Source organism: Rosa rugosa, chromosome 4 (genome assembly GCF_958449725.1).
Source record: "Rosa rugosa chromosome 4, drRosRugo1.1, whole genome shotgun sequence".
In the NCBI taxonomy this organism is placed as follows: domain Eukaryota; kingdom Viridiplantae; phylum Streptophyta; class Magnoliopsida; order Rosales; family Rosaceae; genus Rosa; species Rosa rugosa.
The window spans coordinates 36,776,282-36,802,434 of record NC_084823.1 but is presented as its reverse complement, the minus strand read 5'-3'; the positions used below and the strand labels follow the sequence as shown (position 1 = coordinate 36,802,434).

The following is a 26,153-nucleotide window of genomic DNA, read 5'->3' as shown; positions in this document are numbered from 1 at the left end:
GTTGATGGCACAACCGCACAACTCGGAGCTATGATGATTTTCAGAGGCAACAAGAGCTATACACAGAAGGTCGATGTTAATGTACATGTCAAGTCTTAGTAAAGAGTGTGATTGTACTATGACGAAATTCTTATTACGAGGATTTGGTTTTGGGCGACTAGCCCTTTGTTCAAGTAGAACAAAACAGAAAGCTCCAGGCTTTAAATGTAAGGTTTTTATTTTTCAGTCTCACAGTCTGTACTTTCTAAACTGTGCAAGCTACATTAAAGACTGTGAAGTTACTCTAAAAGAATAAGATGTCATGTGTACTTTAAATATACTATCAATTTCCACTCTTTTTTTTTTTTTTTTTAATAAAGTTACTTGACAAAACGAGTTAAAAAAAGAAACGGAAAATAATTGGATAATTGCAATGGAATTGAATCATTTATTATGGAACTCCATTCTAATTGACGCTGGAAATCTTTGTACATTAATATAATAAACAATAATTTAATATTTGAAAATTATTTCGATGATGTCTTTTTTTATCGTGTCCTAAAAGAGATAAGATGTCATTTATACATTATGTATACTATCAATTCATGCTCATTTTTCTTCAATAGTCACTTGACAATACAAGTTCAAAAAGAAACAAACAGTACTTGGACAATTGCGATGGAAGTGAGTCGAATATCATGGACGTCCATTCTAATTGGTGTCGGAAACCTTTCTACATTAATTTCCATTAATTATACAATAAACACTAATTTCGTATTTGAAAGTAATTTGTCACAATTATGCCGGTACTAACTATGAGAGTAGAAGCTGTCAAAGTTATTGACTCTTCCTGAAAAAGTTGAGATTGTATACAGGTTTTAAAATTAGATTTTGAAAATGTCATGTGAGTTATTGGCAACAAATTAAAGATGAGATCGATCGCATATCATGATGATCTGGCCAGGGCTTTGGAGCTTGCCTAGTCCAACTGAGGAATCAAAGCCCTCCCTTGCAATCTGCTCCAAAAGATCCATCTGATTCTGGTTTGAAAAACATTAAACCAATTGTCTCACTAACATTCTTAATTGGATCGAACACTAAAGTCTAGAGCTACAAATCAGCTTACAGCTTATTGCTGACACAGATTTGATCCCACCGTTTTAGAAAATTAGATTAAGATAATGACCCTTTTAAGAGCTGTTTCATGGAAGTCAACTAGCAGCCAATGCTACAATATGCCTTTTTTTTTTTTTTTTTTTTTAATTCACACTGAGCAACACACTTTAATCATTTATGAATTCTGACAATATCTCCAAACAAGCATGAGCTTATCGCCAAATGTCTATTTTATTACGAAGACTTCTCTTCAAGGCATAATATTAAATATTGAGAATGTTCATCGACTTGAAATAAGTTCGGCAATGATCACGAAATCTTGATGATTTCTCATATCAAATTAGAAGTGACATGCTAGACAAATCCAATTAAACATCTTTAGGATAAGGTAGGAATTTATTTTCTGTTTGAAAAACAGTGCCAGTAATATCTTACTTTAAATTTCTGATGCTACCCTTTTGGATTTCGACATATGATGATGATGATGATGATGATTATGATAAGATTTGGCTGTTTGTCCATATAATTTCAACCCACTTTAGACATTTGCGTAGTTCATTTCCCATTTGTATTAACAAAAACCATCACAAAAGAACACGAGTTTACATATCTCTCAACTCACTTGGATTATACAAAAGCACAGGTACCAAGTTGCAAAGTATCTGAATAAAAGACGGTTTCTGAATGAATATGGACAATAAACCATTTTCATGGCATGATTTGTTGAGATAAATATACGTATACTAGTTCTTGGTGGAGCAGAGTTTTGAGCAAAACCAAAACCAAAAACCCTTCTTCTTCTTCTTCAATGGTTGAAATGCAGCATCCATCTTGGCAACATAATCTTCCATGTACTTTACAACTGCCTGTGAAGAAAGAAGCTGAATCAGTACTCTAGAAATTATCGAAAGCAACATACATAAATGAAAAGCCAAAGTGGAAGCAGGGTTGGCATGCATTACCTGAGGACCCAACTGGATAACATGTCTAGGGGGAACTTCCAAAGGTGTTTCATTGGCACGGAAAACCTTCAGTTTTGACAAGAACCTGAAAGAGAGTGGTAATTGCCTAATTTGATCATCACTGATATCCAACTCTTCAAGCATCTCAAGATTTCCAATTGACCGCGGCAAAGCTGTCAAGTCAGCAAAGTTGTTTGACACATTCAGTTTTTCGAGGCGCACTGCAAAACACAAGTTCTCGGGTATGGATTCGAGTTCGTTGAAGCTAACATCAAGCTCCTTCAAACTGCTAAGATTCCCCATTGTTGTTGGCAACCCTTTGATTCTGTTGTAGTGAACTGTGAGGATCTCCAAGTTTTCGAGCTTTCCAATTGCCTCGGGCAGAGCTCTTAGCTGATTGAAATTCAAATGCAGCTCAGCGAGTGATGTGCAGGATCCGATTGTGAAAGGCAGTTCCTCAAGATCATTTGTTTCAGCATTCAATGTCTTCAAGCTGATCAGCTTCCCAATTACATCAGGCAAACGGGTGAAGCTATTTGAACTCAAATCAAGATTCATGAGGTTGATCAAGTTTCCGAATGAAGCAGGAAGCGATTTCAATCTGTTTGCATGGAGATCAAGATCAGTGAGATTACTCAACTCACCAAATGAGTCTGGAAGGTTTATGAGTTGGTTTGAGTGGAAGTCAACCTTTGTTAATGCTTTAAGGCCACCAATGGTGGGCGGAATAGCCATGATTCGGTTTTCGGACAAGTCCAACTCAGTGACACCTGATAATTTCCCAAGTGATACTGGAAGCCACTCCACTTGATCTACTAATTTGCCTCTAAGATCAAGAACTACTTCTCCACTTTTAGCAGTGTTTTCTATTATAGCTGCAACCTTCATTAGACTTAATTTCTCAGACTCTCCTACAAATCAATTAAAAAAAAAAATCATCATGCTAGCAATTCATCTACATTTTCCTGATACAGAGTATTAAATAGTCTATAACATATGAATGCAAACAGATAAAGAAAACAGAACTTCCTGATATAAAAGAGCCAAAAAGACAAACACAATTACACAAGAGATACCTGTTTCTAATTTTAGTTTCAAGAATGAAGCAAGCTGAAAATAATGAACAGTTCTTATAAGATAGACTATCCAGAGCACAACAAAAGTCCAATACATAACCCATTTATGCTCATAAACCAGGTGTTCGATCATATCTCAAAATAATGATTCTCCTGATCAAAAGTCAAACAACTCAAGCTCCAAGCATATTTACTCATGCAAATCCAAAATTCATTAAAATCCTAAAATAAACTTCCTTGATCAGCAATAAGATGGGTCAAGTAATTTCTTCATGACTCTCACATATGGATGATTTTCTAAACAATACTCATAAGTTAAATATGAAAATTTGATGGCTAACCTGAAGAAATAGTGGAAGAACTCTTCACCAAACCCTTGAAACCATCTATCTTCAACTCTTCATCTTCCTTGTTCTTCTTCTTCTTCTTCATCACCACAAGACTGTCATCACTAATCCCAGGATCACTCACAATTTCCCCAACTGGGTACCCAAAAGCAACATGATTCTCCTTCTGGGTGTCACCAGAAACCAGCGCAGAAGTCCTCTGAATAAGGCCATCAAAAGTCTGAAACATCTTGTCAAACTCAACCACCTCAGAAGCCTCTCTCCTCTGTTCATGGCTCTGAAACAGGACCATGGTCCTCCTCACCTGCAGCAAAACAGAGAAGAGTTCTTCAGGGACATCTTTGGGGACCACCTGCTTTGATATCTCCTCAAGTCTCTGTTCTTCTTCAGTGTCGACTGTTTTGAGCACAGACATGGCTGCTTCAACCTCTTCAATGGAAGGCCTTGGTGGCAGTGACTTGTAGATTTTCATGATCTCTTCCACTGTTTCTATGAAGGCTGGGGATGGTGGGTTTTCCTTGAGTTTTAGACCCATGGCTTCTATGGAGGTTTTGCACAGTGTGGCTTGCAGGAAAAGTTTGATGGGCAAGTTTTTGAAACTTCTCTGAAGATGTGAATGTGATTCTGTGGGCAAAGGTAAAACCCCTTCTCTTGTTTAGTTGTTGTGTAAAACAAGGCAACTAATTTTGCTCATTTCCTATTAGAGCCTCTTCTACTTTAATATCCCTTAATATTATTATGCCATTTTCGTTATCTGTTTTTAAATTTAATTTTTTTTTTATCGTAAGATAACGTAATTTTTTTTATTAACTTTCCATATCATTACTTTGACTTTCTTTTTCATTTAATCGAATATAATTGACTTTTCAGTTTTTTTCTTTTCTTTAAATGATGTTTCATAACTTTCATATGTATATACTCACTGCAAGTGGCTCAGTGGTTGAGCGTCCTGGTTGAGAACTCTATAGCCGTGTTCGACACACGAAGTTGTCAAAGTGGTCAGACACTGTTGTGTGATGCACAATTGGAGCATTACACATGCGCCGATGGATTAGCCTTTGTGTGTCTACGAAACCTTTGAGATACCCTCATATTGTGTAAAAAAAAAAATTAAAAAATTAAAAATTAAAAATTAAAAAAAGACAAAAAAAACAAAAAAGGTATATACGTGGTTGGGGCAGGAAGATTTTAAATGGAATCTTTAGTAAATGATAAATTGACTTAATCACTAATATACCTTTATATTGTAAGCGCATCTCCACATATTGTCATCATGTTAGTCGTCTGGGGTTCCGATTTGCTTTCCATATGCGTCGAGCTTTTTTTTTTCATACATTAACAAGTTCACGACCCAAATCTTATGACTTCCTCCTTGTCCATGAATATTCTTCGTCTATCCATCTTTCGTGACTCTAGCATACTTTCTAAAGTTTTACACATTAGTGGTTCTTGTCATCTCCACCGTGAAGCGCAACTAATCTTTCACCTAAAGGCTAGTTTGGGAGAGCAGAGATTAATTCAAAAGCAGTTGTAGCTTTTAGCTTATGAAAACTATTGTTTACTAATTTCTATAAGCAGTAACTTAGGTCGAGTTTTGTGTAGCTGTGGTTATAAAAAAAAGTGACTTCTGCTATGCTTTTAGAATAATCAGCTGTGAACTTAAGTTGTTGAGTGTTTGGTGAGATAGAGGGAATAGAGGAACTGGAACAGGCACAACATATGAGATTATGAGCAGATGAGGACTCTTTCGGTATTTTAAAATTCCACTTGTTGCTTCTATTGGCAGCTGCTTCTAAAAGCATGGTTTAACCATCTTCTATAATCTGCATTGGAAGTTATGAACTTGAGAAATAAGCTGCAGTTTCTTACTTCACCAAACGCATCAACCAACTTAAGTACTTAACATAAAAAAAGTTGATAATCCATAATCCCAGCTGGGCCTTAATGGTGCAACTTTTGAAATAAGTTGCTTTTGTTAAATTTCACCAAACACCTTTGCTACTTAACTCATAAGTTAAGCAGTTTTTTGCGCAGCATAAGCTGTGTCAAACTGGACCTAAGTGCATGACACAATAGTAGATCTTGCCCCTGCTGAAATAGGGTTACTTGAAAGTGAATCAATGCCTCCGGATACAGTATGTTTCTACCCTTCAAAAGAACGAATCAAAATAACTACAAAGATAACTTGGGATTCTTTGCCATAGTGGTTATGAAATCTCCTGCAATGAAGTTCAATTGGATCTCTGATTACTTAAGAGCCTTTCTATTTCAAGTATAATCCGTGTACAAGTATCCAAACATGTACTATACATGTGATGAAGGAAGAGCTGTTAAAACTTTGTTGTTAGGCGTTCTCTTCCCTAAGGTTACATCTCGGTTTTCCGGGATCTCTTTATCGAAAAACCTTATCATTCTGATCTGTTTGCAAAATTGATTACCATTTGTTGGCAGGTCTGAAAAGCAAGAAATGATCTTATCTTCAGAGGGATTGCTTAACATCCCTCTTCTGTCGTTGCAGCCTCCGTGACCACCATTAAAAGTTTCATAGATGCTAATGTGCAATCCAGCAAAAGCAAGAGGGTTGCCGCACCAACCACAATCAGATGGGAACCACCAAAACATGATCATGTTAAAATAAACTTTGATGGCTTTGTCCATTGAGATTCGGTTGCTGGGGGCTTCATCATTAGAAACCATGTTGGTAAGCCTCTTTACGCAGCCTCCATTCCTACTGGAAATTCTACTGTCCCTGTTGCTGAGGCGACTGCGCTCCGCAACAGTCTCATCCATGCAAAAGAGAAAGGTATTTAGAAGGTGGAAGTAGAAGGCGACTCCAAACTTGTTATTGACACAGTTAATGGGGTTATTAGTCCTCCATCGTGGAGGCAGATTAAAATTGTCCAAGACATTAGAAGTATTGCTGCCAAATTTTAGTTCCATTGCTTTCAAACATGTTCTGAGGGGAGCTAATTTTGTTGCTGACGCTTTAGCCAACCTAGGTCAAGTTACTAATTTGTATACAACTTAGAATGATAGAGATCCACCTCAGACTAGGAAAGTCTTAATATTTGACCTTGTAAACTCTGATCGCCCCAGAGGCTTTGTTGTTTAATGAATTTCTCTTCGTCAAAAAAATAAAAAAAAACTACTAGGGGTTGTCGCCAATTTTTCTCGAAAATAAACTTGCCAGTAAAAAAATCCCCCACATAAGAGGTTGTGTAGCCTGGCTTTATGTGTAGGAAAATTCTAGTCAAACTTATAGGGCTTTCATGACACCTTCCTTCTTTTCATTCAGTTTAATCTTTTTTGGGGGCGTACCATGACACTATCCATCCAAGGAGGATGTTGGTGAATTGGTAATTGACTTGATCTCAAAGACAATGACCACAAGCTCAAAGTCAATGTTTACTATTAGGTTAAAAATCAATTGTGAGTCACCGCCGCCACACCAAAAGATCCTCCACCAGTAAAGCTCTTAAATTCTCATTTTCAACAAAAATAAATAAAAGTAAAAAATAAAATAAAAAACCTTTTGAATATTTAAAACCTCGTGGGTCTGTCTCGTCGTCAAGGTTAAATCTGGGCTCCTAGAACTAGAGCCTGCGTCTTCAATGTGAATAGTACTTGGTCGTCAATCTCTTCTACAATCCCCCAAGGTAAGAATCATCTAAAGGTTGAATCTTTTGTGCATTTCACCATTAATTTGAAGCTGTTTGATACACTGTAGGCTGATTCTGAATATATAAAGCAATCAAATTTACAACTGGGTTGTTCCCCATTTTCAGTTCTTGATGTTTTTGCTCAATGAAATCAATTCATGTTCTGTAGTTTGTTTGAAATTTGAAAAGCAAGTAGCTTTGTAGCAGATGAAGGATTGATGTTATTGTGTTGAGTAATGTGGTTCAGAGTTACAAAGTGTATGAGACTATGAGTGTTTGAACTCTCCAGGTCAGCTGCTTTGAGTTGACACCGAAATCGGGGAGGATAATGGGTGAGAATGCAAAAGGGGTTGCTGAAAGCAGCAGGGATCAGAAACTAGATGTTTATATATGGGACATGGATGAGACTCTGATACTGCTCAAGTCTCTGTTGACCGGAACGTACGCGGAGGGTTTTAATGGGGTGAAGAATGTACAAGAGGGTGTAGAAATTGGAAAGAAATGGGAGAAGCAAATTCTATCTCTATGCGATGATCATTTCTTCTATGAACAGGTGTGTGTAGACCTTCACTTACATGGATATGGTTATATGTATCTCAAAAATGTGCTCGATGGTAGTTTAGATTTTGAATTTTGGTATGGCTGGTGCAGATTGAGAACCACAATAAACCCTATCTTGATGTCTTGCGCCGATATGATGATGGGCGGAATCTTTCTGAATATGATTTCAGCAAAGATGAATTTGGTCCTTCTTATGATGATGATGACAAAAGAAAACTGGCATATAGGCACAGAGTCATAGCCCATAGATACAAACAGGTATCAAAATGTGTCCTATTTCACTATTTGCAGAAGAAATTTTGTCCTGCTATTACCTACAAGTTGGTGTATGCATTGGCTACTGTCTGACTGTTCTTATATTCATGGTATGTTTTTGAAGAATAGAATTGAAACTATTTTTGTTTCAGCAAAGGATGGTTGAGTATATTCACCTTTGCACTGCTCTGACCATGATAGAGATGCAATGTGCAATGCATATTATTTTGTTATGTTATGAAATACAATTGGTGTCATCTATTTATGCAAAAGAGGAAGGAACTCCCCTAAAGTTTTTATAAAACAACAAAAGGAGTATTCAATATAGGGTCTTAAGCTCCAACTTTCCTCTTCCTTAACAATTCATTGGAGATAAGAAAATTGCATGTGCGTTTGCATTAATCATGATGGATTTTCTATCATCTCTGCAAAGTAATTAAGCTTGTTTGTGATTAGTATGGTTCTTATGGATGGTACCCATGTCATTCTCTTTCACATACTCAAGGAATGAAGAAATAACATAGAGTAGCATAATCCTTTTTTTATTTTTTATTCCCCTTTCTATATTCTAAGTTCTCAGGGAAATTAATGTTTGATAGAAGTGATCCACATTCCACTCATATTCTCATTTTGGGATCCTTAATATGTTGGGATTTAAGAACAGGATTGTTTTTCATGCAAATAAGCTTAATCCCGGTCTAAAAGAAATTGGCTCTGCAGGGTAGGCTCCTCAATCCTCATGGATTAGCTACCTTGCACTTATAAAATAACTCTCAGTTCCTTTAGATGTGGGTAAACGTAGCTTGAACTTACATTTTGACATCTGTGTGTAATATATTGTATATAGAAGTAGTATGCTGTTGTTTTCTGCTTAAGAATAGGTTTCTCCAAAGCTTTTTGGATGTTTTGATGTTAGAGCTATCTGAACAAAACCTCAAACTTTCTATATTATGTCAGGGTTTGCAGAGTCTTCTTAATCAAGAGACGACAAAAGACTTGGATGAATTGTATGATATTACTGATAAATATACAGATAGATGGCTCACGTCAGGTATTTTTTTCATGACAGTGCAGCTTCTAGTGTTTGTTCCCTTTGCTTCTTTTGGTTATCGCTGCTCATCCAGCCTGTAAGATTCAGTTTAGTGCTTTGAGTTCCTCCTCCTTTCCAGTCTTCTAGATTGCAAATATGAATAAATACCATTAAGATTTGAAGACAGAGCAATCTGATTCTATAGCAAGTGCATCTTTGTTACATGACTTACATCAGTAGCTCTTGTATAACCATTGATACTGTCCTATCTTCCTTTGAGCAAGCTGACATTAGTGTTTGGCGGGTGGGTCTTATTTTGCCACTTTTGTTTTACTAAGCGCGTACAAAAAAAAAAAAAAAAGACACAAAATGCAGAAGATTTGGAAATACTTTTACAAATGAAAATTCTGAACACAATTGCTTACAAGTCCAGTTAAAGTCATACTAATAGTGTACAACCTATTTAGTTTTCATATAAGCACTCTTCGGGATTATTCCACTTAAGGCCACAGTGATTGCATCATTGCAATGGATCAACATGAAAAATGAATTTCCTCTGTTTGTGTACCTTTTCTGCTTTATGTGGAATTATGTTTTCTGATTATAATTTTTTTGTTGTGGGAACCTAAAAAATGTTTTCATGAGGAGACATTAGGATAGAATAGGTCAGATTAAAGAAAAAATTGTTTTCATGAGGTGACAACCAAAAACACATGAAAAACTTATGAAAATGATGGTAGAACACTAGTTCTTACAGAACTGAGCATTCAAATAAATTGATTTTATGGTCTTTCATGAGATCATTAGTGGGATAAGAGACCCCTAAGGATTGTAATGGTGCTGGTTAACAGGTTCAATATGTCTGTCCAACACTTGATTTCCCATATACATGTCAATGGCAAGCATCTGAAAGAATAATGCCTATAACTGGATGGCCTAGGAAAGTCAAGAGGATGTCACCTTTTTTCAGGAAAGCAGGATATGCGAGCTGGGACTATTAGATTGCTTACGATACATTATTTTAAGGTAGCTATTTTTGACCGCCAAAAGAAGAAGGCAGTCTGATGATGGGTTGAGGGCACGGAAGACATCGGTAGTGCCCTCTATGTACTGTCTAAAATAGCATGTTTCTACCCATAGCTATTGCCCATACATTTGCCAGACAATAATGGAGATGCCTCCATCTTTTCCAAGGCATCATCTCCATGATGAAATACTCAACCATTTATATTAGCTTGTATTCCTTCACCTTTATGATGCTAGATTTTATATGCAACTCTTAACCCCTTGTGATAATTCCAAGGATGTACTGTGGGGTTGTTGTGTCCTTGCAGTTTTTTGGGTGTTGTGGATGGAAAGAAATAGAAGAATTTTTGAAGTCTATAAAGGGGTAGGGGTTGAGGATCTCTGGGAGAGAGTAAGATTTTGGGTGGCTCTTGGGGCTTTGATTTCTGAGGCTTATAAAGTTTATACCTTCTCTTGTATTTTAAGGGGTTGGAGAGCAGTAGTTTATACGAGTACATTCTGTTTTCTCTTTTGGGAGTTTTGTCAGGGGTCTTTGGATGTTGCTTTCTTTTTGAGTTTTTGCTGCATCTCTGTTTTGCTGGACTCTTTGTCCACTGTGTTTGTATTCATCTTCTTTGCAATAAAATCTGTTTCTTTTAAAAAATAATAATTTTTTTTTTTAAGGCTGTACATTTTGCCTTGAGCTTTTGTTTTTCATGCTTTCACAGTTTTCAGTAGTTACTGACTAATGAATTTCTTCCTATGCTAATATAGCACGCGTCTTCTTAGAAGAGTGTTCTGTCGGGAATGGAGGCACATCCGTTGTGGCTGCTGATGGGATAAATGACTCTTCTGCTACAAAGCGTATTCATGTTTTAGTGACATCTGGATCATTGATCCCCAGCCTTGTCAAATGCTTGCTCTTTCGACTTGACAATATGATAGCTCATGAAAATGGTTAGTCATCCTTGCCACTTTCATGTTTACTTATTGTTGTTGGCATATAATTTGATTATACTGAGGCTAATTGGGCCTGGTTATGTTTTGTCATGTGTATTCCTTGCATTCCTTTTAATAACAAAAGTAGGAGTCTCAAAGTATACTTGCTTCATACATCGTTTGCTACTTTGTTAGAACATTTTGAAAGTTAAATGGCTAAAGAATGACTGGTTTATCATATTAGACTTTCACTGTTTCATTTTATTTTATCTATATGGAACACTGTTTCATTAGAAGAAGACAGAATACAGAACAGTGGACAAGGTTTCCACTAAGCTTAACAAGCTAAAACTGAACAAGCCAGGAAAAAATGAATGCTAAGAATACATAACAGCTGCATTTCACTTGGAGGAAATTGCTAAAAATGGGATTGTCCCCAAAATGTCTAGACACTCTCCCATGAGTGATAGAGCTTCTCTCCCACTCTGTAGACACTCCACATAACACCATAAAGCCGCACATGGCACTGGAGTGTTCCAGCGCAACATAGCCCTCTGAAACAGCCTTGTCAAAAGATCCAAAGCAATGAGGCAATTTAGAAACAGATGATTTGCATGTTCAGGTCTGGCTTTACACATCATGTCATACACCCAATGAGGCGAAAGAAAAACAGAACATCTTTTCCTCCAAATCAATGGGTCAATGTAGAAACAGAGGGATACACACTCTGCTCTGGCCTCAGACATCAGAGCAATTAGGCAAAATAAAAATAGAACTTTTTCTCCTCTAAACCATGTCAGCAGTATTCACCTTACCATGAATAATAATATGTGTACCTTAAGACGTGCTTTAGACTTCCAAATTAAAGAGAAGGGGGGAATAAAACTCAGAGAAACGGGTTGTCCGTTAATTGTCAAGAGTGAATTTACAAGAAAATTTGAATTTAGGCTCTACATCTTCAGTCATGTCTTCGCTCGCCATTTCTACGGCAGATAGAAGAAATCAGCACGACACTATCTGGGATAATAAGGACAATATTTCCGGGAGTTCTGTCATTCAAATTCCTATATACCAAAAAACCGAGCTTAACAGAAAATAGAGGAGCTAACACACCCGGGAAATTGAAAAATTATGTCAGTGAGATAAAGCCATGGAAAAGAATGACAGAGAGCTGTTTTCTCTCCTCCAAAAACCTTAATCTTTCCCATTATCAACCTGGATATTGCAGCAAGCAGAACATAGAGGTAGTGCCTTGCAACATATCTTTTGTGTCCCTTCTTTGCACGCCTACTTTTCATGTAACTTAGATGGAAGAACTCTTGCATCCAAGAAGGTCACAGTTATTTCCCTATTTGTTCTGGATTTCATGACTATCCGTCTTGCTTCATTAGTATTTAATAATTGTTGAGATTTAGCATTCTTATAAGTGAAGTGTTAAAAATTATGTCCATTAAATGCAGGGAAAGTTTATTTGAAAACTTATCTGAAGTAATGCATCTGCAAGCAGTGGACCACTGATGGGACATAGTTTAACTTTAACTTTTCATGGATAGTGGTAGTTGCCAATGTGCATCATTCATAGTTGTGAATTTGTAAGATTGGTACTGACATATCTATAACTTCTTCAGTCTATAGTTCCTGGGAAGTGGGGAAACTACAATGTTTTCAGTGGATCAAGGCGCGTTTCAATGGTCCAAAGGTCCGCTTCTGCGTAATTGGGGATGGATGGGAGGAGGGTGAAGCTGCACAATTGATGCAGTGGCCATTTATTAAAATTGATATGCGACCAGGCAGCTCTCACAGGTTTCCAGGCCTCACATTGAGGACGGTAGGATTTTACTTTTCTGTTGTATATGGGAATTCTGATGCTGATGATGAAAAAGAGTAAATCACTGCCTTTGCAGTAGTGCTATTTCTGGAAAGATTCTTGTACATAAAACAGACCAGACATTGTTCAGTTATGTCAAAAAATAATTTGCATCGGTCAACTCACATGAATGAAGATAACTATATGTAAGAGGCCAGATTGATTGTACTCTTGAAACAGAAGGGTAACATTTCCTCCTAGAAAATGCCTATTGACCATCATTTTGATTGATTTAGGATTTGTTTGATGGACTCATGAGATGTTATAGTGACTTCAAAAATGAAGTGTGAAACTGTGAGGAGCATGAATAGCCCTCCCCTAAAGTTTAGGAGGATTCTCTGTTAAAATTCATTCATGGCCACTTCAATTTGGCCCCTGAAAACATTTGCCCAACGTCAGCATGACTTAAAGAGTGGTCATCTTTTCTTCTAGTGTCACTATCCTGTAATATGAATTTCCATGTGAAGGTGCTGTCATTATTTCTAATGTCATCATGTTGTAATGTTTGCATATAGAATTCCTACACCCCCTTTACAGATTTGTGGTTGAAATTTGAATAGCTCAAATTTTGGTTTGGAGTTTAATCTATGGGCAGCCTGTGGATTAAGGTGTCAGCATCTGATGTGATACTGCAGATAGTTTGGACAAAAATGATAATATTCTGTTATGATTTTCGTGTGTTGACATATAGCTCTCTATTTCTGATTTTGTTTTTGTTTTTGCTCTTCGTCATACATAAGCTGCTTTTGTTACCAAACTAAAAGGGTACTTATCAGTGGGAAAATGCTAGGACAAGATCCATTTCAGAGAGCTAATCTGCTGTGGATTTTAACCAAGCAGTTCCAATTTTTCGAAGTCGATAATCTCATATCAAAGGTTAAGTCCAATTTTTTGGCCGCAAATGCAATACCTTATCTGATCCTTCTAGGATCGTCTTTCGAAATGTTGGCTGTTGGCCAAGTAGCACAAGTAGTCGATTATCTCAGATCATCCCAAGATCTAGTTTAGGCTAGGTGCCAAAAGAACCCTAATTCTAATTGTCCTTTATTAGCTTAATCATGTTGGTTGATTTGACAAAGGACTTGAGAAGTGGCTGGTGTTGAGCCACATTTTCGTATGTTTGATGGGTGATTTACATAGCCTGGTTACTGATATTTCAGACTAAAATAATCATTGTGAAGCCTATCCAAAACAGTTTTACCCCAGGAAAGACCAGCCAAGTCGACAAAAGAGAAATTTCTCTTGGATTTGATTGCCAGAATCACCAGATTTCATTCACAATAAAATAGGAAAAGGATAGAGGAAAAAGAAAATGAGTAGCTCTGTAGGTTTTGTTTGGGAGCAAGAGAAGGTATTGGGATCAGGTTGAAGGCTGAGGCCCCTAAGAAACTAGATGGTGGGTACTCTTTGGAATTTGAGTACTATGCTGAGAACATGTTTTTCTCATTCAAGTTAGTGCATGCTATGTTCTTTGATAACCTTTTCCAGTTCATTATTGTGCAGATAACATATGAGTTGTGGATTCTTTTGCAGACCTAGTACATTTGTATGATCAATTACTAGGCTCATATCCACCGCCCCCCTATTGCTAGCGATTTTTAGATCATTATCACTAACGAGACCCTAAAAAAAAAACAAGTACACTCCTTCTAAATCTTCTAGTCATGCATTCAATAATGTTTTGAATTTCTGATGGGGGTGGGGTTGGTTTTTATCATCTAATGACAAAAGAAATTCATGAATCATCAACTGTTAATAATGTTAATTGGAACCCTTAGCGTGCAGCCCCTCACGCACGTGGAGTTATACAACGAGGGTAAATGATTTCGAACTCCATAATCGTAATACCACATTAAACAAACACCAGACGCATGATGACAATCTACATCAAGCTAACAAAAGATCTTTTGTTTCCATATCAAGCTAAACATACCCCATGCCAGGAAAACAAGTATTGGTTGGCTCACAAGTTTTCTCTGTAATATTTCTGATTGAGAAAATTGCCAAGGATGAGGGCAAGGGCAAAATTTGTGACCTTCAAAATTGAATTATTGAAGGAGGTCTCTAGAACATTAATAGCAGGAATATCCAGTTGGGATCAATTCATGGTGATGTGGAGAAAAGCTAACAGAAGTAGAAAGCATGGTGGTCCCTTTCATCTTTTGCATGTTGCATACTTATCTATGGACCCTGCAGCTGCAATGGTTGTTTTTGTAGTCTTCCTTCCAGCTTAATTATACAGCCCATGCTTGAATGAATTCTTCATTACTGCACCTTTTGTCTTCTGTTCTCTGGTCTTCCCATCAGCCTCATCCATTCTCTTTTTACACTGTAGTTCTGTGTTAAAATGTAGTTTCTCTGCCCTTTTCCAGGCCTTTGTTCTTAGCCTCAAGTTTATAGTTCTTGTTTTCTTATGTTGTTGTGAAGATTTAATGTTGGTGAGAGGAGAAGGAGGAGGAAGTATTGTAATATTGTCGTTTAGGCTGCCCAAGGATTCAGCTAATAATATTTGGATTATAGAGTTTATGATTTTACAACACCCTTTTCAGTATATACGAATATATATCTAAATTTGTAATACACAGTTAAAATTGCAACAAGTAGTCCTAATTCTACAAAAAATTCATGCAATGCACACAACACAACAGTGACTCAGTGAGTATAAATATTAATATCACTCTACATCAATTCATGGGGTTATTGATAATTTTGGGTAAAACCGGCCCTTAAGGGTGCCGCCTGAGGCAGCCACCTCGCCCACTGGCTACCTCTTAATTGCCATTCACCAGGGCTGGGATGTCATTGAGCTGGAGAGTGATTGCTCCATGTTGGTTGCAGCCTTGCATCACTGAATTGAAGATAATTTAGAAGTAAGTCGAATTCTTGAGGATTGTATAGATTACTTGCAAACTTTTGATGTCGTCAAAATTGGACATATTTTCAGGAAAGCAAATAGTATAGCACATAGATTAGCTCACGTACTTTGCTAGTTTGGATCATGCTATTGATCTATATTTAGATGAGGCACTTGATTTCTTACAGGATGTCCTCTATGAAGATAAGTGTAATGTTATTAAGTATGCTAGAGGTTTAGGTATTATGTTCCCCTCGATGCAACAAAGTTTATTACATAATAATATGGGCGTGGAGATTTGCCTCACAGCTTGACTGAGTTTCAAATCTCATTATTCAAAAAAAAAAAAAAAAATAAATAAAATATAATATTTCATTATTAAAAATTGACCACATTATTCATTCAAAAAAATTTAAACACGAATCAAATCAACTTAAATTCGATATTGAATTCATTAAACATCGTTAATATCGAAACATTGAATCTAAACTTATCCATTAACAATCAATTCAGGCCAGCTTCGAATCAAAATCCGATCCTATTGGACAAAGTATTAAGAGATTTGACGGCTCGTGAGGTTGAAAGACACACACACACAGAGGACCGCAACATCTTATTTTGAGGAAAGTACCTTTTCTATTCCAGGGTCAATAGCTTAGACGACAGACGGCTGTGATTATCACTGTGATAGACGAGTTCAATCCTGGACCATTGAATGGCCTAATGGAGCGTGTGGACTACGTCAGTCACGTGCATCCAATGCACAGCCAACCAATAGAAAAGTAGAAAGTAGGGAGCTGTCAGCTGTGTGGTCCAGGTGTTACGACAAAGTTAATATGTATCTTGACATAACGCAGCATAGGATTAGGAAGTACAATAAATTTTGTTTGATATTAAAATAAGTTACATGGTATCACATACTAAATCAAAACATTTATGAATTGGATACAAATATTAAGCTGTTTAACCATATTTTATTGGAATAAAAATATATTTAATTCTAACTTCGACTGTTTACTAGTTATTATGAATGAAAATTAAAAGAAACTTGCTTACAGTAAAAGGTTAAAGGCAGTGGTGCTATACCAGAGACTGTTCTCATTTCTCTGAATTTCAACCTACTCTAGAGCTTCCCCAACAGGTAGGAGTGTTGTTGGTTTCTCCACTAAAGAAGAGGAAAGTGGGACGTCCTCTCGGGGCTCGAAACAAGCCAAAGTTGGAGGCTGTCAACCCCAGGAAACTGGAGTTTGCGTCGACTTCGGTGAACAAGTATGTTACAACATGTATACATACTTAATTTAACCATTTATTAGTTTATTATTCTCGTAATAACAAGTCTTTATTTCTTCGATTTATGTTTTTACCATTTAGGGCCTGAAAGTTGACTTTTTCATTGAGTTATTATTTGAGAAAATTTTCTTCGTAGAAGCCGTAGATCGCATTAAACCGAGTCCATAGACACATAGAAGGCTGAAATTGGAGATCGTATGCGAAAGTTATGGTCTAATATTGATTAGTGCCAGCCATTTTTTAGTCAAATTTTAGCCAAAGTAGCTAAAAAATTATTTTTGCTAGCCACTTTAGAAATACATCTGCATCAGTGCTCTCTAGTTTAGCTACCTTTGAATTTATATTATTTTTTAAATGAAGACTAAATAGTTTAAATATATTTAAAAATTACATAAAATAACTTAAAAATAATATTTTAAATTAGAACAATTCTTAGGTTCACCCCTAGAGTGAATGAGCTCATTCACCCTCTCTTGCGATTAACGCATAATAACTTTATAATTTTATAATCCAACCATTCATGTTGTATAACGTAATATAAAGATTAGCTCTGTAAAAAATCAATCAAATTGAAGACCTTTTAGTTATTCATTTCTATGAAATACATGGACGGTTCATCATAGTAGTAGTAACTGTTGTTAGAACCATCCATTTGTTTGATTCAATTAGATAATTAAATGATTTCCGATTCGATTGATTTTTTACAGAGATGATCTGTAAAGGATAATTTAAGATATAGACCGTTGGATTATAAATTTATTAAGTAAAAATATGTTAATCGACAACGGGGGTGAATATGCTCATTCACCCTAGGAGTGAACCTAAGAATTGTTCTTTAAATTATAGAGAGCATCATCTCGCTCTCTATATTTAGGAGCGAGATAGTTAAAAGTTATAATGAAGAGCCACTTAGGAGTCTGGTGTAGTTGCTCAAATAGATAAAAAGCTAAACATGCTCTCCAAAATAGCTAAGGAGACAAAATAGAGAGTCTGCTAAAGGTTCTCTAAAAACCCTGAGAGTTATCATTTCCAAACATGAGTATAAATAAGAAAACTTATCATTTAAGGTAATTTGCCATTTCAGTTTATCCAAAGCCCTAGCTCAGATTCTCTCTTGCGCGACCCGACCGCTGACCTGACGGGTCTTCCTCCATCCGGCCACCTAATGGCGCGCCTCTGGTCCCATCTGGACCACCTCTTCCTCGCCTTGAAGCCTGTGGTGGTGGTTTAGACCGAATCACGTCGAAGAAGGAGTTTCAAAGAGATTTGTGCGACGGTAGATCCAAAACCTTGACCCGGTCAGAACTCACAGCTTCGGCCATCCTTTCTGACGAAACCACTTGAGTTTTGGAGCGCTTAAGGTGTCTAGCAAACCTTCAAACAACTTGAACCGATTTGAAGTGAGGAGGTGGAATTGAGCAATTGAAGTTTTAGGGTTTCTGATTTCTTTCGAGGTAATTTTCAGCCGATTGGTTAGGAATTGGACTTTGTTGTAGCTTTAAGAATGGTAGGGTTGATGTAAGGAACATTTTGGCATAGGTGTTGCTACCCAATTTGGAGTTTGCATAGCGGCGCATGTCGCCGCTTTTACCTTTCTGTTTTGGCTTGTTAGGTAGAGTTTGACGATAAGAACATGTGATGTAATGTCATTGAAATTGGTGAATGTTGATAATCGATCGGGAATTTTCGGAGATCGATTCATGGAAATCCAACCGTTGGGTTTCAGTCGTTTCTATTCTAGCACGCTAGAATCGATGAAAGAAGATTGTGAAGTTTGGGTTAATTCCGAGAAGAACTCGAGCGTTAGGTTTCGGAGGGTCAACCTTATAGATTTTTTTCTTTTTATTTAACATAAATTTTATTTAGACTTTCCGATTGGTTATTCATGAGTACTGCTTTGAACAGGACGTGAAGAGATTCCACTTGTCGAGAGTTCCCATCGATGGCAGACTTAGCCATATATTATGAGTGGTCCTTTATTTTTAAATAAAATGCATGCAATTCTTAAATATTTATTCGTATTATTTTTCGATGCTTTAATGGTTGCGATATTTGATTTTAAATTATCTTGAAGAATTTCTTATGCTTGAATTCGAATTGTGACTTCGGTAGTGACCTGTGATTTTCATAAAAGTCTCGGATTATTTTCTAATAAGGATTTCCTGATTTGAATGAGATTTATGACTTATGAATTCCATTGGATACTTTGAATATGAATTCTATATTGATTTATGATTTTAGTTGAAATCTTGCGATTGAACTTCAATTAGGATTTGAGTTGTGATATTTGACAATATTATGACATGTGGGACATGTTGTTGAATTTTCCTTGATTTATGCAAGATTTTGGGGAAGTAAATTTGTATTTGATTTCGTATTTTATTCTCCCCATACTACGGGTAAGTTATGGTTATTTTTTTATATACTTTTTATAAAGAGGATCAAAGGATTTCACTCCTACCCCTATAGTGACTCGAACCCATGACCTCGATCTTAGGTAGTGGGTGCTCTAACCACTGAGCTAACACCACTTCGTCAAGTTATGGTTATTAAATCTCATTGCTAGTAGGCTTTGTCCATTATTGTCCCCCTTCGTGGCAAGGACACCATAGCCCATCCATCTTCGTGGTGAGATGAACTGCTTGCCTTGGTGACTAGCTCACCACAGCCTTTTATCTGCTCCGCCTTAGTGGCATGACGATACTATGGGAGTGAAGGGAGTATTAGCCTGGGAGCTAGGCTACTACTCGTGCCTAGGAGGTCTATCTTTGTATGGTGAATATTCTTCCCCTATTTTATCTCTCCTATTTGACCAGTGGAGCGAAGTTGGTCCGAATTACGAGTTTTTCAAAAAAAAAAAAAAAAAAAATTAAAGAAGCTTTAAAACTTATATTGCATGCATTGGTGTTTGAGAAAAACGAAATGGGAAAGTATGAAAGCTTCTTTAATCTTTTTACCTTACTTGCGTAGATTATTTTTGTCTACTTATGCTAACGTTTTTCTGCATGCTTTTTTCTGGGCCCTTCGGTTTCAAATGCCCAGTAGGCAGATTTGTTGTTCGACAATAGAAGGAGTTGAGGTATGATATCTATAGCTACCATCATTTGTATGTAGGTCACTTGTTTAACCTACTAGTTTGTTATATCAGTTCCTTTTCTTAGACTGCTCTGATTACCTATTGGGATGTTGTCCTTAAATTCGAAGTTTGTTTATAAGGGTCTATGACCTGAATACCAAACTTATGGAGATTTGTATTAGTCAAATTTATAGACTTGAGATGTTGGATATTTTGATGTTTATTTGGAAGTTGGATAGTATTGAGCATGTACGATTATTATTGTTATGGAGATTGTGTAATTTGTGGGGAGCATGTAAGCTCCTGGTGTTAAGAATGATTGTTGAACTAGAAGTGTAAATTTTGATTTATACAAGTTGGGTAGTCCACTTCTTTAAGGGAAGTTTTGTCAAACTTTAGGTAAAATTATCTCTCCAACTGGACCTCACAAGCTCATTCTGGTTGAAAAGGTTTATTCAGGAATGAGTTTTGTCAAAGCGTAAGTTTACTTTTGCTAGTAGTGCAAACGTGCTTTGACATGGTTGATGATATGGCATGTGGTGCTTCGGTGGTGGAGGATACAACAATAGTTGTAGCTAGTATGGACCTTGGGGAAGCCCCATCTACGTAGGGTGGTCCTAGGGTTCTTTGAATAAGTTAGGGCGAACTTCAGTCTTAAACCCTAACATTGTCTTCTTAGTCACTTGTGGTTAACGCTAGGGTAATTACATCTAGCTTGCTTTAGGGTAGCTTACATGGCTCAATATTGACGTAACTTGCAGATGGTGAGTCATGATATGTTGTTACATATTTTTTTTTCTTAATAGATTGACAACCCTCCCTTTAAAAAAAAAAATAATAATAATGGAAATTGACAAAATATTATTAGCAATAGCTTTGATTTCGAGCTCGAATATACACTCTCAATTTTTGATTTAGCAGAAGAATGCTAATCTTATATATAATTTGGTGTTGTCTTTTGGATTTTTTCCTTTTCTCAGATGAGTTTTGGCTTCATGTTTGCCCTTAGTTATTTTCTTTTTCGTTGAATAAATTAGTCCTGCAAAAAAAATTACTTTATTTAAAGATAATGAATTTATCTCCATGTGCCATTGTGCCTCCTCTATGTTCTCCCTATCTTGGAAAGGAAATTAGAGAGACAAAAATAAGAACAAATTTTTTACTACTAAACTTATGTGTAAATCTTGAGTTGCTGTAAATTTTCAAGGGTATATTTGGTAAGCGTAAGGTATATTAACGAGAAACTGATTCTTTTTTTTTTTTTGAAGGGAAAGACGACAAACTATATTAAGTGAAACTGAGAAGTACATGGAGCGATGCAAAAACATCTAAAGAAAAACAATAAAACATAACATGATGCACAAACGCATCTAAAAAGTAGGAAAACAATAAAGGATAGCATGATGCACAGACGCATCTAAAATAAAAGGTAACCATGTGACTTGATGTCGGACGACATCGCTGCATTGCATATGTCACGAGAGCAGTGTAAATATAATAGTAACCGTAACCGGTGATAGGATCACCTAGGAGAGAAACTGATTCTTAATATGTTGAACTTCGTTTGAGAATAAGTTTTTAATTTTGATGTGAAATCTACTTCTCATTCCATACATGTTTGTGCTAACAAATTTAGGGATAATCGTATATTCGAATCATTTGCTTTATTTTCCTACTCATTATAGGTAAGTAAACGTTTGATGAAAATATTATTATTATTATTATTATTATTATTTTGAGTTATTTTCTTATGAAAATGAGACAATGAACTTTTTAAATGCACCTTAGAGTTGTCAATTGTGTTTTTTTTTTTTTTTTTGAAATAATATCATGTCGATATATCATTAACTCAGGCCAGAAAGGACCATTACATATCTTCCCTCTACCATCTATGGGTAGATAAAGAGTTTGTGGTAAACCACAACGATACATAGATTAGGTCCGATCATTTGACAGTACCCATGCTCACTTATTCAAGCAAGCCTACCCACTATGAAATAACATAGTAACTAAGCAAGCCCAAAGATAAAACTCATAGTTGCACAATAGAGTGCCTAGCTACCTAAAACAAGAGGAAATAGTAAGAAAGTAAAAAAACTAAACAAATAGGAGCCCTAAGGGAACAACCCAAAGAAAGCCAACCCAAACCCAGCTAGGAAAGCTTGGCCCATGCCCAGTCGTCATCTCCATCACGCCAAGGATGCACGTACAGCCCCTTCACCCAACTAGGTCGCCATGACAACGCCGCCGCATCCCGCGCCGCAACGACCTATGGCTCCTTGACCTGCACCGCCAAGATCCAGCATCCCTGCAACCCATTCACCCACGAGACCTGCATCATTGACGGCGTGCCGCTGCTGCCCAACGCCCCACCGCACCATGGAGACGTCGCCCCAGACTGCCCTGCCAAAACCATCACACCAGAGTTTCGATCAACAAATCCCAGGCATCCCTTCCAAGCAATAGCAACTAAACTCCCCGCCACGCAGGACCACGCACCGCGGCGAGGCTGGTGGCCTGCCTCAGGCGGGAGCCGCCGGACGAGAACTGGTTCTAGGGTTTTTGGTTTCTTTAGAGCGGCTTTTCAAAGATACCAAAGACTACTTAATTTCTCATTGGATAACATTTCAATGTAGAATTGTCAATTGATAATCAACTATTAGTCAAACATTAATTGACTAATGATAAAATTAATTAGTAATAAATACTATTTAACTAATAATAATTGGATACCAAATTTTAAATAATTTAGACCATTGGATATATTACTAATCCAGTGATCTAAAATATTTAACAAAATAGGTGTATGACAAATACCCAGATACCCAAGAATTAAGTCAGTGGGAAAAAAGGTAACAACACTTCTCACAATACTTTTTAGTCCCAATATCAATTCATCTCTCTCTCTCTCTCTCTCTCTCCCACTTGACCAGCTAGAGGCAAAGGTATGTGTTTGCCCCACTCCAAACTCTTCAACTGAATTGCATAAGCTTGTGTATTGTTGCCATGCTTCTTTCTTTCTGGGCAACTTCATCTAACTTCAGCTATAGTATTGAGTATTCCATGCTTATGTTTTGCATTACTGGACCAACACGCATATGTTTCACCTATTGGGTTTTTGGTAATGCAATTTTCTGAAAGATTTCTTCCTCATGTCCCTTCTCCAATCTCTGTCACCACAGGGTTGTCTATTCCTGTTCATGGTCTATAGGTGGCTCATTCCAACTAGTTAATATAATATTAAAAAGTGTCTTTTCAATTCCTAACTGTTTGCTTCCCTCTTTCCAGATATGTTAAGAACGTAATGTCCCCAGTTTCTGAGGCAGTAGGCTTTTAGAAGCTGAGAAGGAAAGAGAGAGAGAGAGAACTTTGAGATTTCATATATATAATGCCAGTTCCACTTGCCCCATATCCAACACCTCCAGCACCTTATACACCACCTGCTACTGCTGCTGCAAATGGTATTTCTCAAATCTCATCTCTCCTTATTTGGCTTCAAAACAATGTCAATTTGTATTTTTGGTTAATTGGCTGCTGAGATAATGAACTTGAGTTTTCTTGGCATTGCACAAAATGTTACAAAATTTTATTTCTATTTTCCTCCCTTCTCTGTTTCTCTTTTCTTTTTTACAGTACTCGAACAAAAGTCCTTTTGCTGCCAAAGCTTTGTTCTACAGAAGCACTAAAGTTCATGGTAGTTCATCTGCAATGAAATTTGATTGCAGATATATAGGTTTAGACAGGATTGATGCTGGGTGTTAGTTTTCTGAATTGCATCAAATCTTTGTGAAATGTTGTATGCAAAAGTAATTCATTACATTTACCTCCCACCTACCTACGAACAAAACTTTGTTGTAATTCTTTAGGTGCACAAAGCCAGCTCGTCTGCTCTGGATGTCGGAACCTTTTACTCTATCCAGTCGGAGCCACCTCAGTATGCTGTGCTGTTTGTAATGCAGTCACTGCTGTGCCACCTCCTGGTATCTCTTGTTCTTGTCTGTTAATCTAGATTACATTCTCATTTGTTGTTCAATTCAGTTTGATCTATTTTTGGACCATAAATTCAGAAAGTCTAAGCTGAATCACCATTTATGTGTGATGCTGAATTATAGGCACAGAAATGGCACAGCTGGTCTGTGGAGGCTGCCACACCTTACTCATGTATATACGTGGAGCAACAAGCGTACAATGTTCTTGCTGTCACACTGTCAATCTAGCCTTAGAAGGTATTGAGTCGTTAATCGACAGTTAAATCGCTTTGTTAATTATGTTTTTTCGCTTCCCTCCTTCAGTAGTCAAAAAATTCTCTTCCCCAGTAACTAAACTATTGAAATCAAATGTGTTTCATTGACAGCAAATCAGGTGGCACATGTGAATTGTGGGAACTGCAGGATGCTACTAATGTACCAATATGGGGCAAGATCTGTGAAATGTGCGGTTTGCAATTTTGTGACATCAGTTGGGGTGAGTACAGAATAATCAAATTTTTTTTTTTTTTGAAAAGACAGAATAATCAATGTTAGTGAAGTAATGAGTTTCTGTTATTGATTTGCACATCACTTAAATATGTTCAAAAATTGCTTTTTTCATAGTGCATTACATCCAGATACATGTGAGCTGTTATAACTATACAGAAAATCATGAGGTTCCTCACTGATTGATGTGGTGTTGACTGCTCTCTCAGGTCTCGACGAGCACTGCTGAACAGAAATTCACCAACTAAAGTTATCATACACCTAAAGCTGGCAAGTACAGATGCTTCAACTTAGGTTTGCATCTTACAGTATCCCTAGTTTCCATGATTGCATCTCTAAGTGATAGCAGATCAATCTCTTGCTATTCACATGTATAGAGTTGATTTTTTCCTTGCGTGATCGATGGTCTTATGAATAATGTAGTAATGTAAGATTGGGTGTATGAGAAGAATTCTACAAGCTATGATGAAGATTCTGAGTGCATTAGATAAGGATAAAGTTCATTTTTCCTTCTACTTTGACAAGTCTAACTTTTATCTTGAATACTTTCTGCTGTTGAATTGTCAATTTTCGTCTAGAAATAATTGGTTAGCAGTCACCCTTCAAAAAACAAAAAAAAATTGGTTAGCAGTCAATTAAGATGCCCACAAATTGATCCAAGAAAATAATGATTGGGACCAGGAGATATTTTCTCAAGAGTAATTTTGAGGTGAGTATTTAATTGTCAAAACAATTAAGAATGTAAATTGCCTGGTATTTAAGTATGATCTTGACTCCAAGTTCTAACGAACGGAGGTCTCTTGCATTGAGAAAGGGCAAAAGGAATCTCTTATATAGGACAAGTGTTCTTGTTAAATCATACATGGATAAAAAAAATTTCCAATGGAGAACCAGAATGAAACTATGGCAGAATTAGAAGAATTCTTAGCATGTTTATTAACATATTTGTGGATGCAATGCATTTGTTTCCCAAGTTATAACTAGACCATCATTATGAAAAGAGGAAATGAGAACAAATCAAAGTTAGCCGGTTGATGAGTTGGACCATGTACCTACTTAGCCATTAGGTGTGAGGTTTCGCTAGCCAAATGTCTTTTCTTCATCGAAACCGCGCGTCCACCCTTGAGGTCATTCTTTAAGAATCATTCTTACAAATCTCATCGCAAATTGTCTGGTTATCAAAATTGTGCATACAAAATGCCAAAAAAAAAAAATTGTGCATACAAAAATAATCTTAAATTAAAGTGAAATGAAGAGAGCAAGTCTCTTCTAAATGAGTGGTTTCGATCATTGAACTACACTGTTCTAGTCTAGCCACGTTGTCCACCAGCTATGCCCTACTTTTCATACAATCCCCTAAACTACTTGGAAATTTTCCTCAACTACTCATCTCGCCCCCGGATTGCTCTCCTCAGTCTCCTGCTGATTTCATTTTTGCCTTCTCTTCAATCATGTCTGTACTTTTGTCGGTAAAAAACAGTCCCAATGTATCTGAACTCACCTCGTGGGATCCTGCAAGCAATATAGTGGATTGGTGGTGGTGGGGGAGACCTCCATCAACAATGCATTGCAAATTATGATATTGTCTTAGCTTAACCCCACTGCCACGCTTTTCCAATTTCCCCCATATATCAACATCCTCCTCCTCATTTGGTAAAGCTC

The 26,153-nt window shown here is 36.8% G+C and overlaps 3 protein-coding genes across 4 annotated transcripts; 2 read left to right on the top strand and 1 right to left on the bottom strand.

The window, feature by feature from the left end:
* Positions 1-1,646: 1,646 nt before the first annotated feature.
* LOC133745097 (plant intracellular Ras-group-related LRR protein 5-like) lies at positions 1,647-4,161 on the bottom strand. The gene is made up of 3 exons (XM_062173090.1): positions 3,475-4,161; positions 2,058-2,968; positions 1,647-1,961 (listed from the first exon to the last, which is right to left on the bottom strand). Exons 1-3 carry the CDS (start codon positions 4,013-4,015, stop codon positions 1,839-1,841), a joined length of 1,575 nt encoding a protein of 524 aa, XP_062029074.1. The 5' UTR covers positions 4,016-4,161; the 3' UTR covers positions 1,647-1,838.
* Positions 4,162-6,997: 2,836 nt separating this feature from the next.
* Positions 6,998-13,287, top strand: LOC133706732 (eyes absent homolog). The gene is made up of 6 exons (XM_062132276.1): positions 6,998-7,136; positions 7,429-7,692; positions 7,791-7,958; positions 8,913-9,006; positions 10,765-10,947; positions 12,558-13,287. Exons 2-6 carry the CDS (start codon positions 7,468-7,470, stop codon positions 12,815-12,817), a joined length of 930 nt encoding a protein of 309 aa, XP_061988260.1. The 5' UTR covers positions 6,998-7,136; positions 7,429-7,467; the 3' UTR covers positions 12,818-13,287.
* Positions 13,288-22,826: 9,539 nt separating this feature from the next.
* On the top strand, positions 22,827-25,006 carry LOC133745233 (protein LOL1). 2 transcript variants are annotated; one of them, XM_062173270.1, is made up of 6 exons: positions 22,827-22,961; positions 23,305-23,477; positions 23,883-23,996; positions 24,129-24,242; positions 24,371-24,480; positions 24,701-25,006. In XM_062173270.1, exons 2-6 carry the CDS (start codon positions 23,405-23,407, stop codon positions 24,737-24,739), a joined length of 450 nt encoding a protein of 149 aa, XP_062029254.1. In that variant the 5' UTR covers positions 22,827-22,961; positions 23,305-23,404; the 3' UTR covers positions 24,740-25,006. The 2 variants fall into 2 exon arrangements, with proteins under 2 accessions (XP_062029254.1, XP_062029253.1); XM_062173269.1 differs by lacking the exon at positions 22,827-22,961 and adding an exon at positions 22,980-23,137.
* The last annotated feature ends 1,147 nt before the right edge of the window (positions 25,007-26,153 follow it).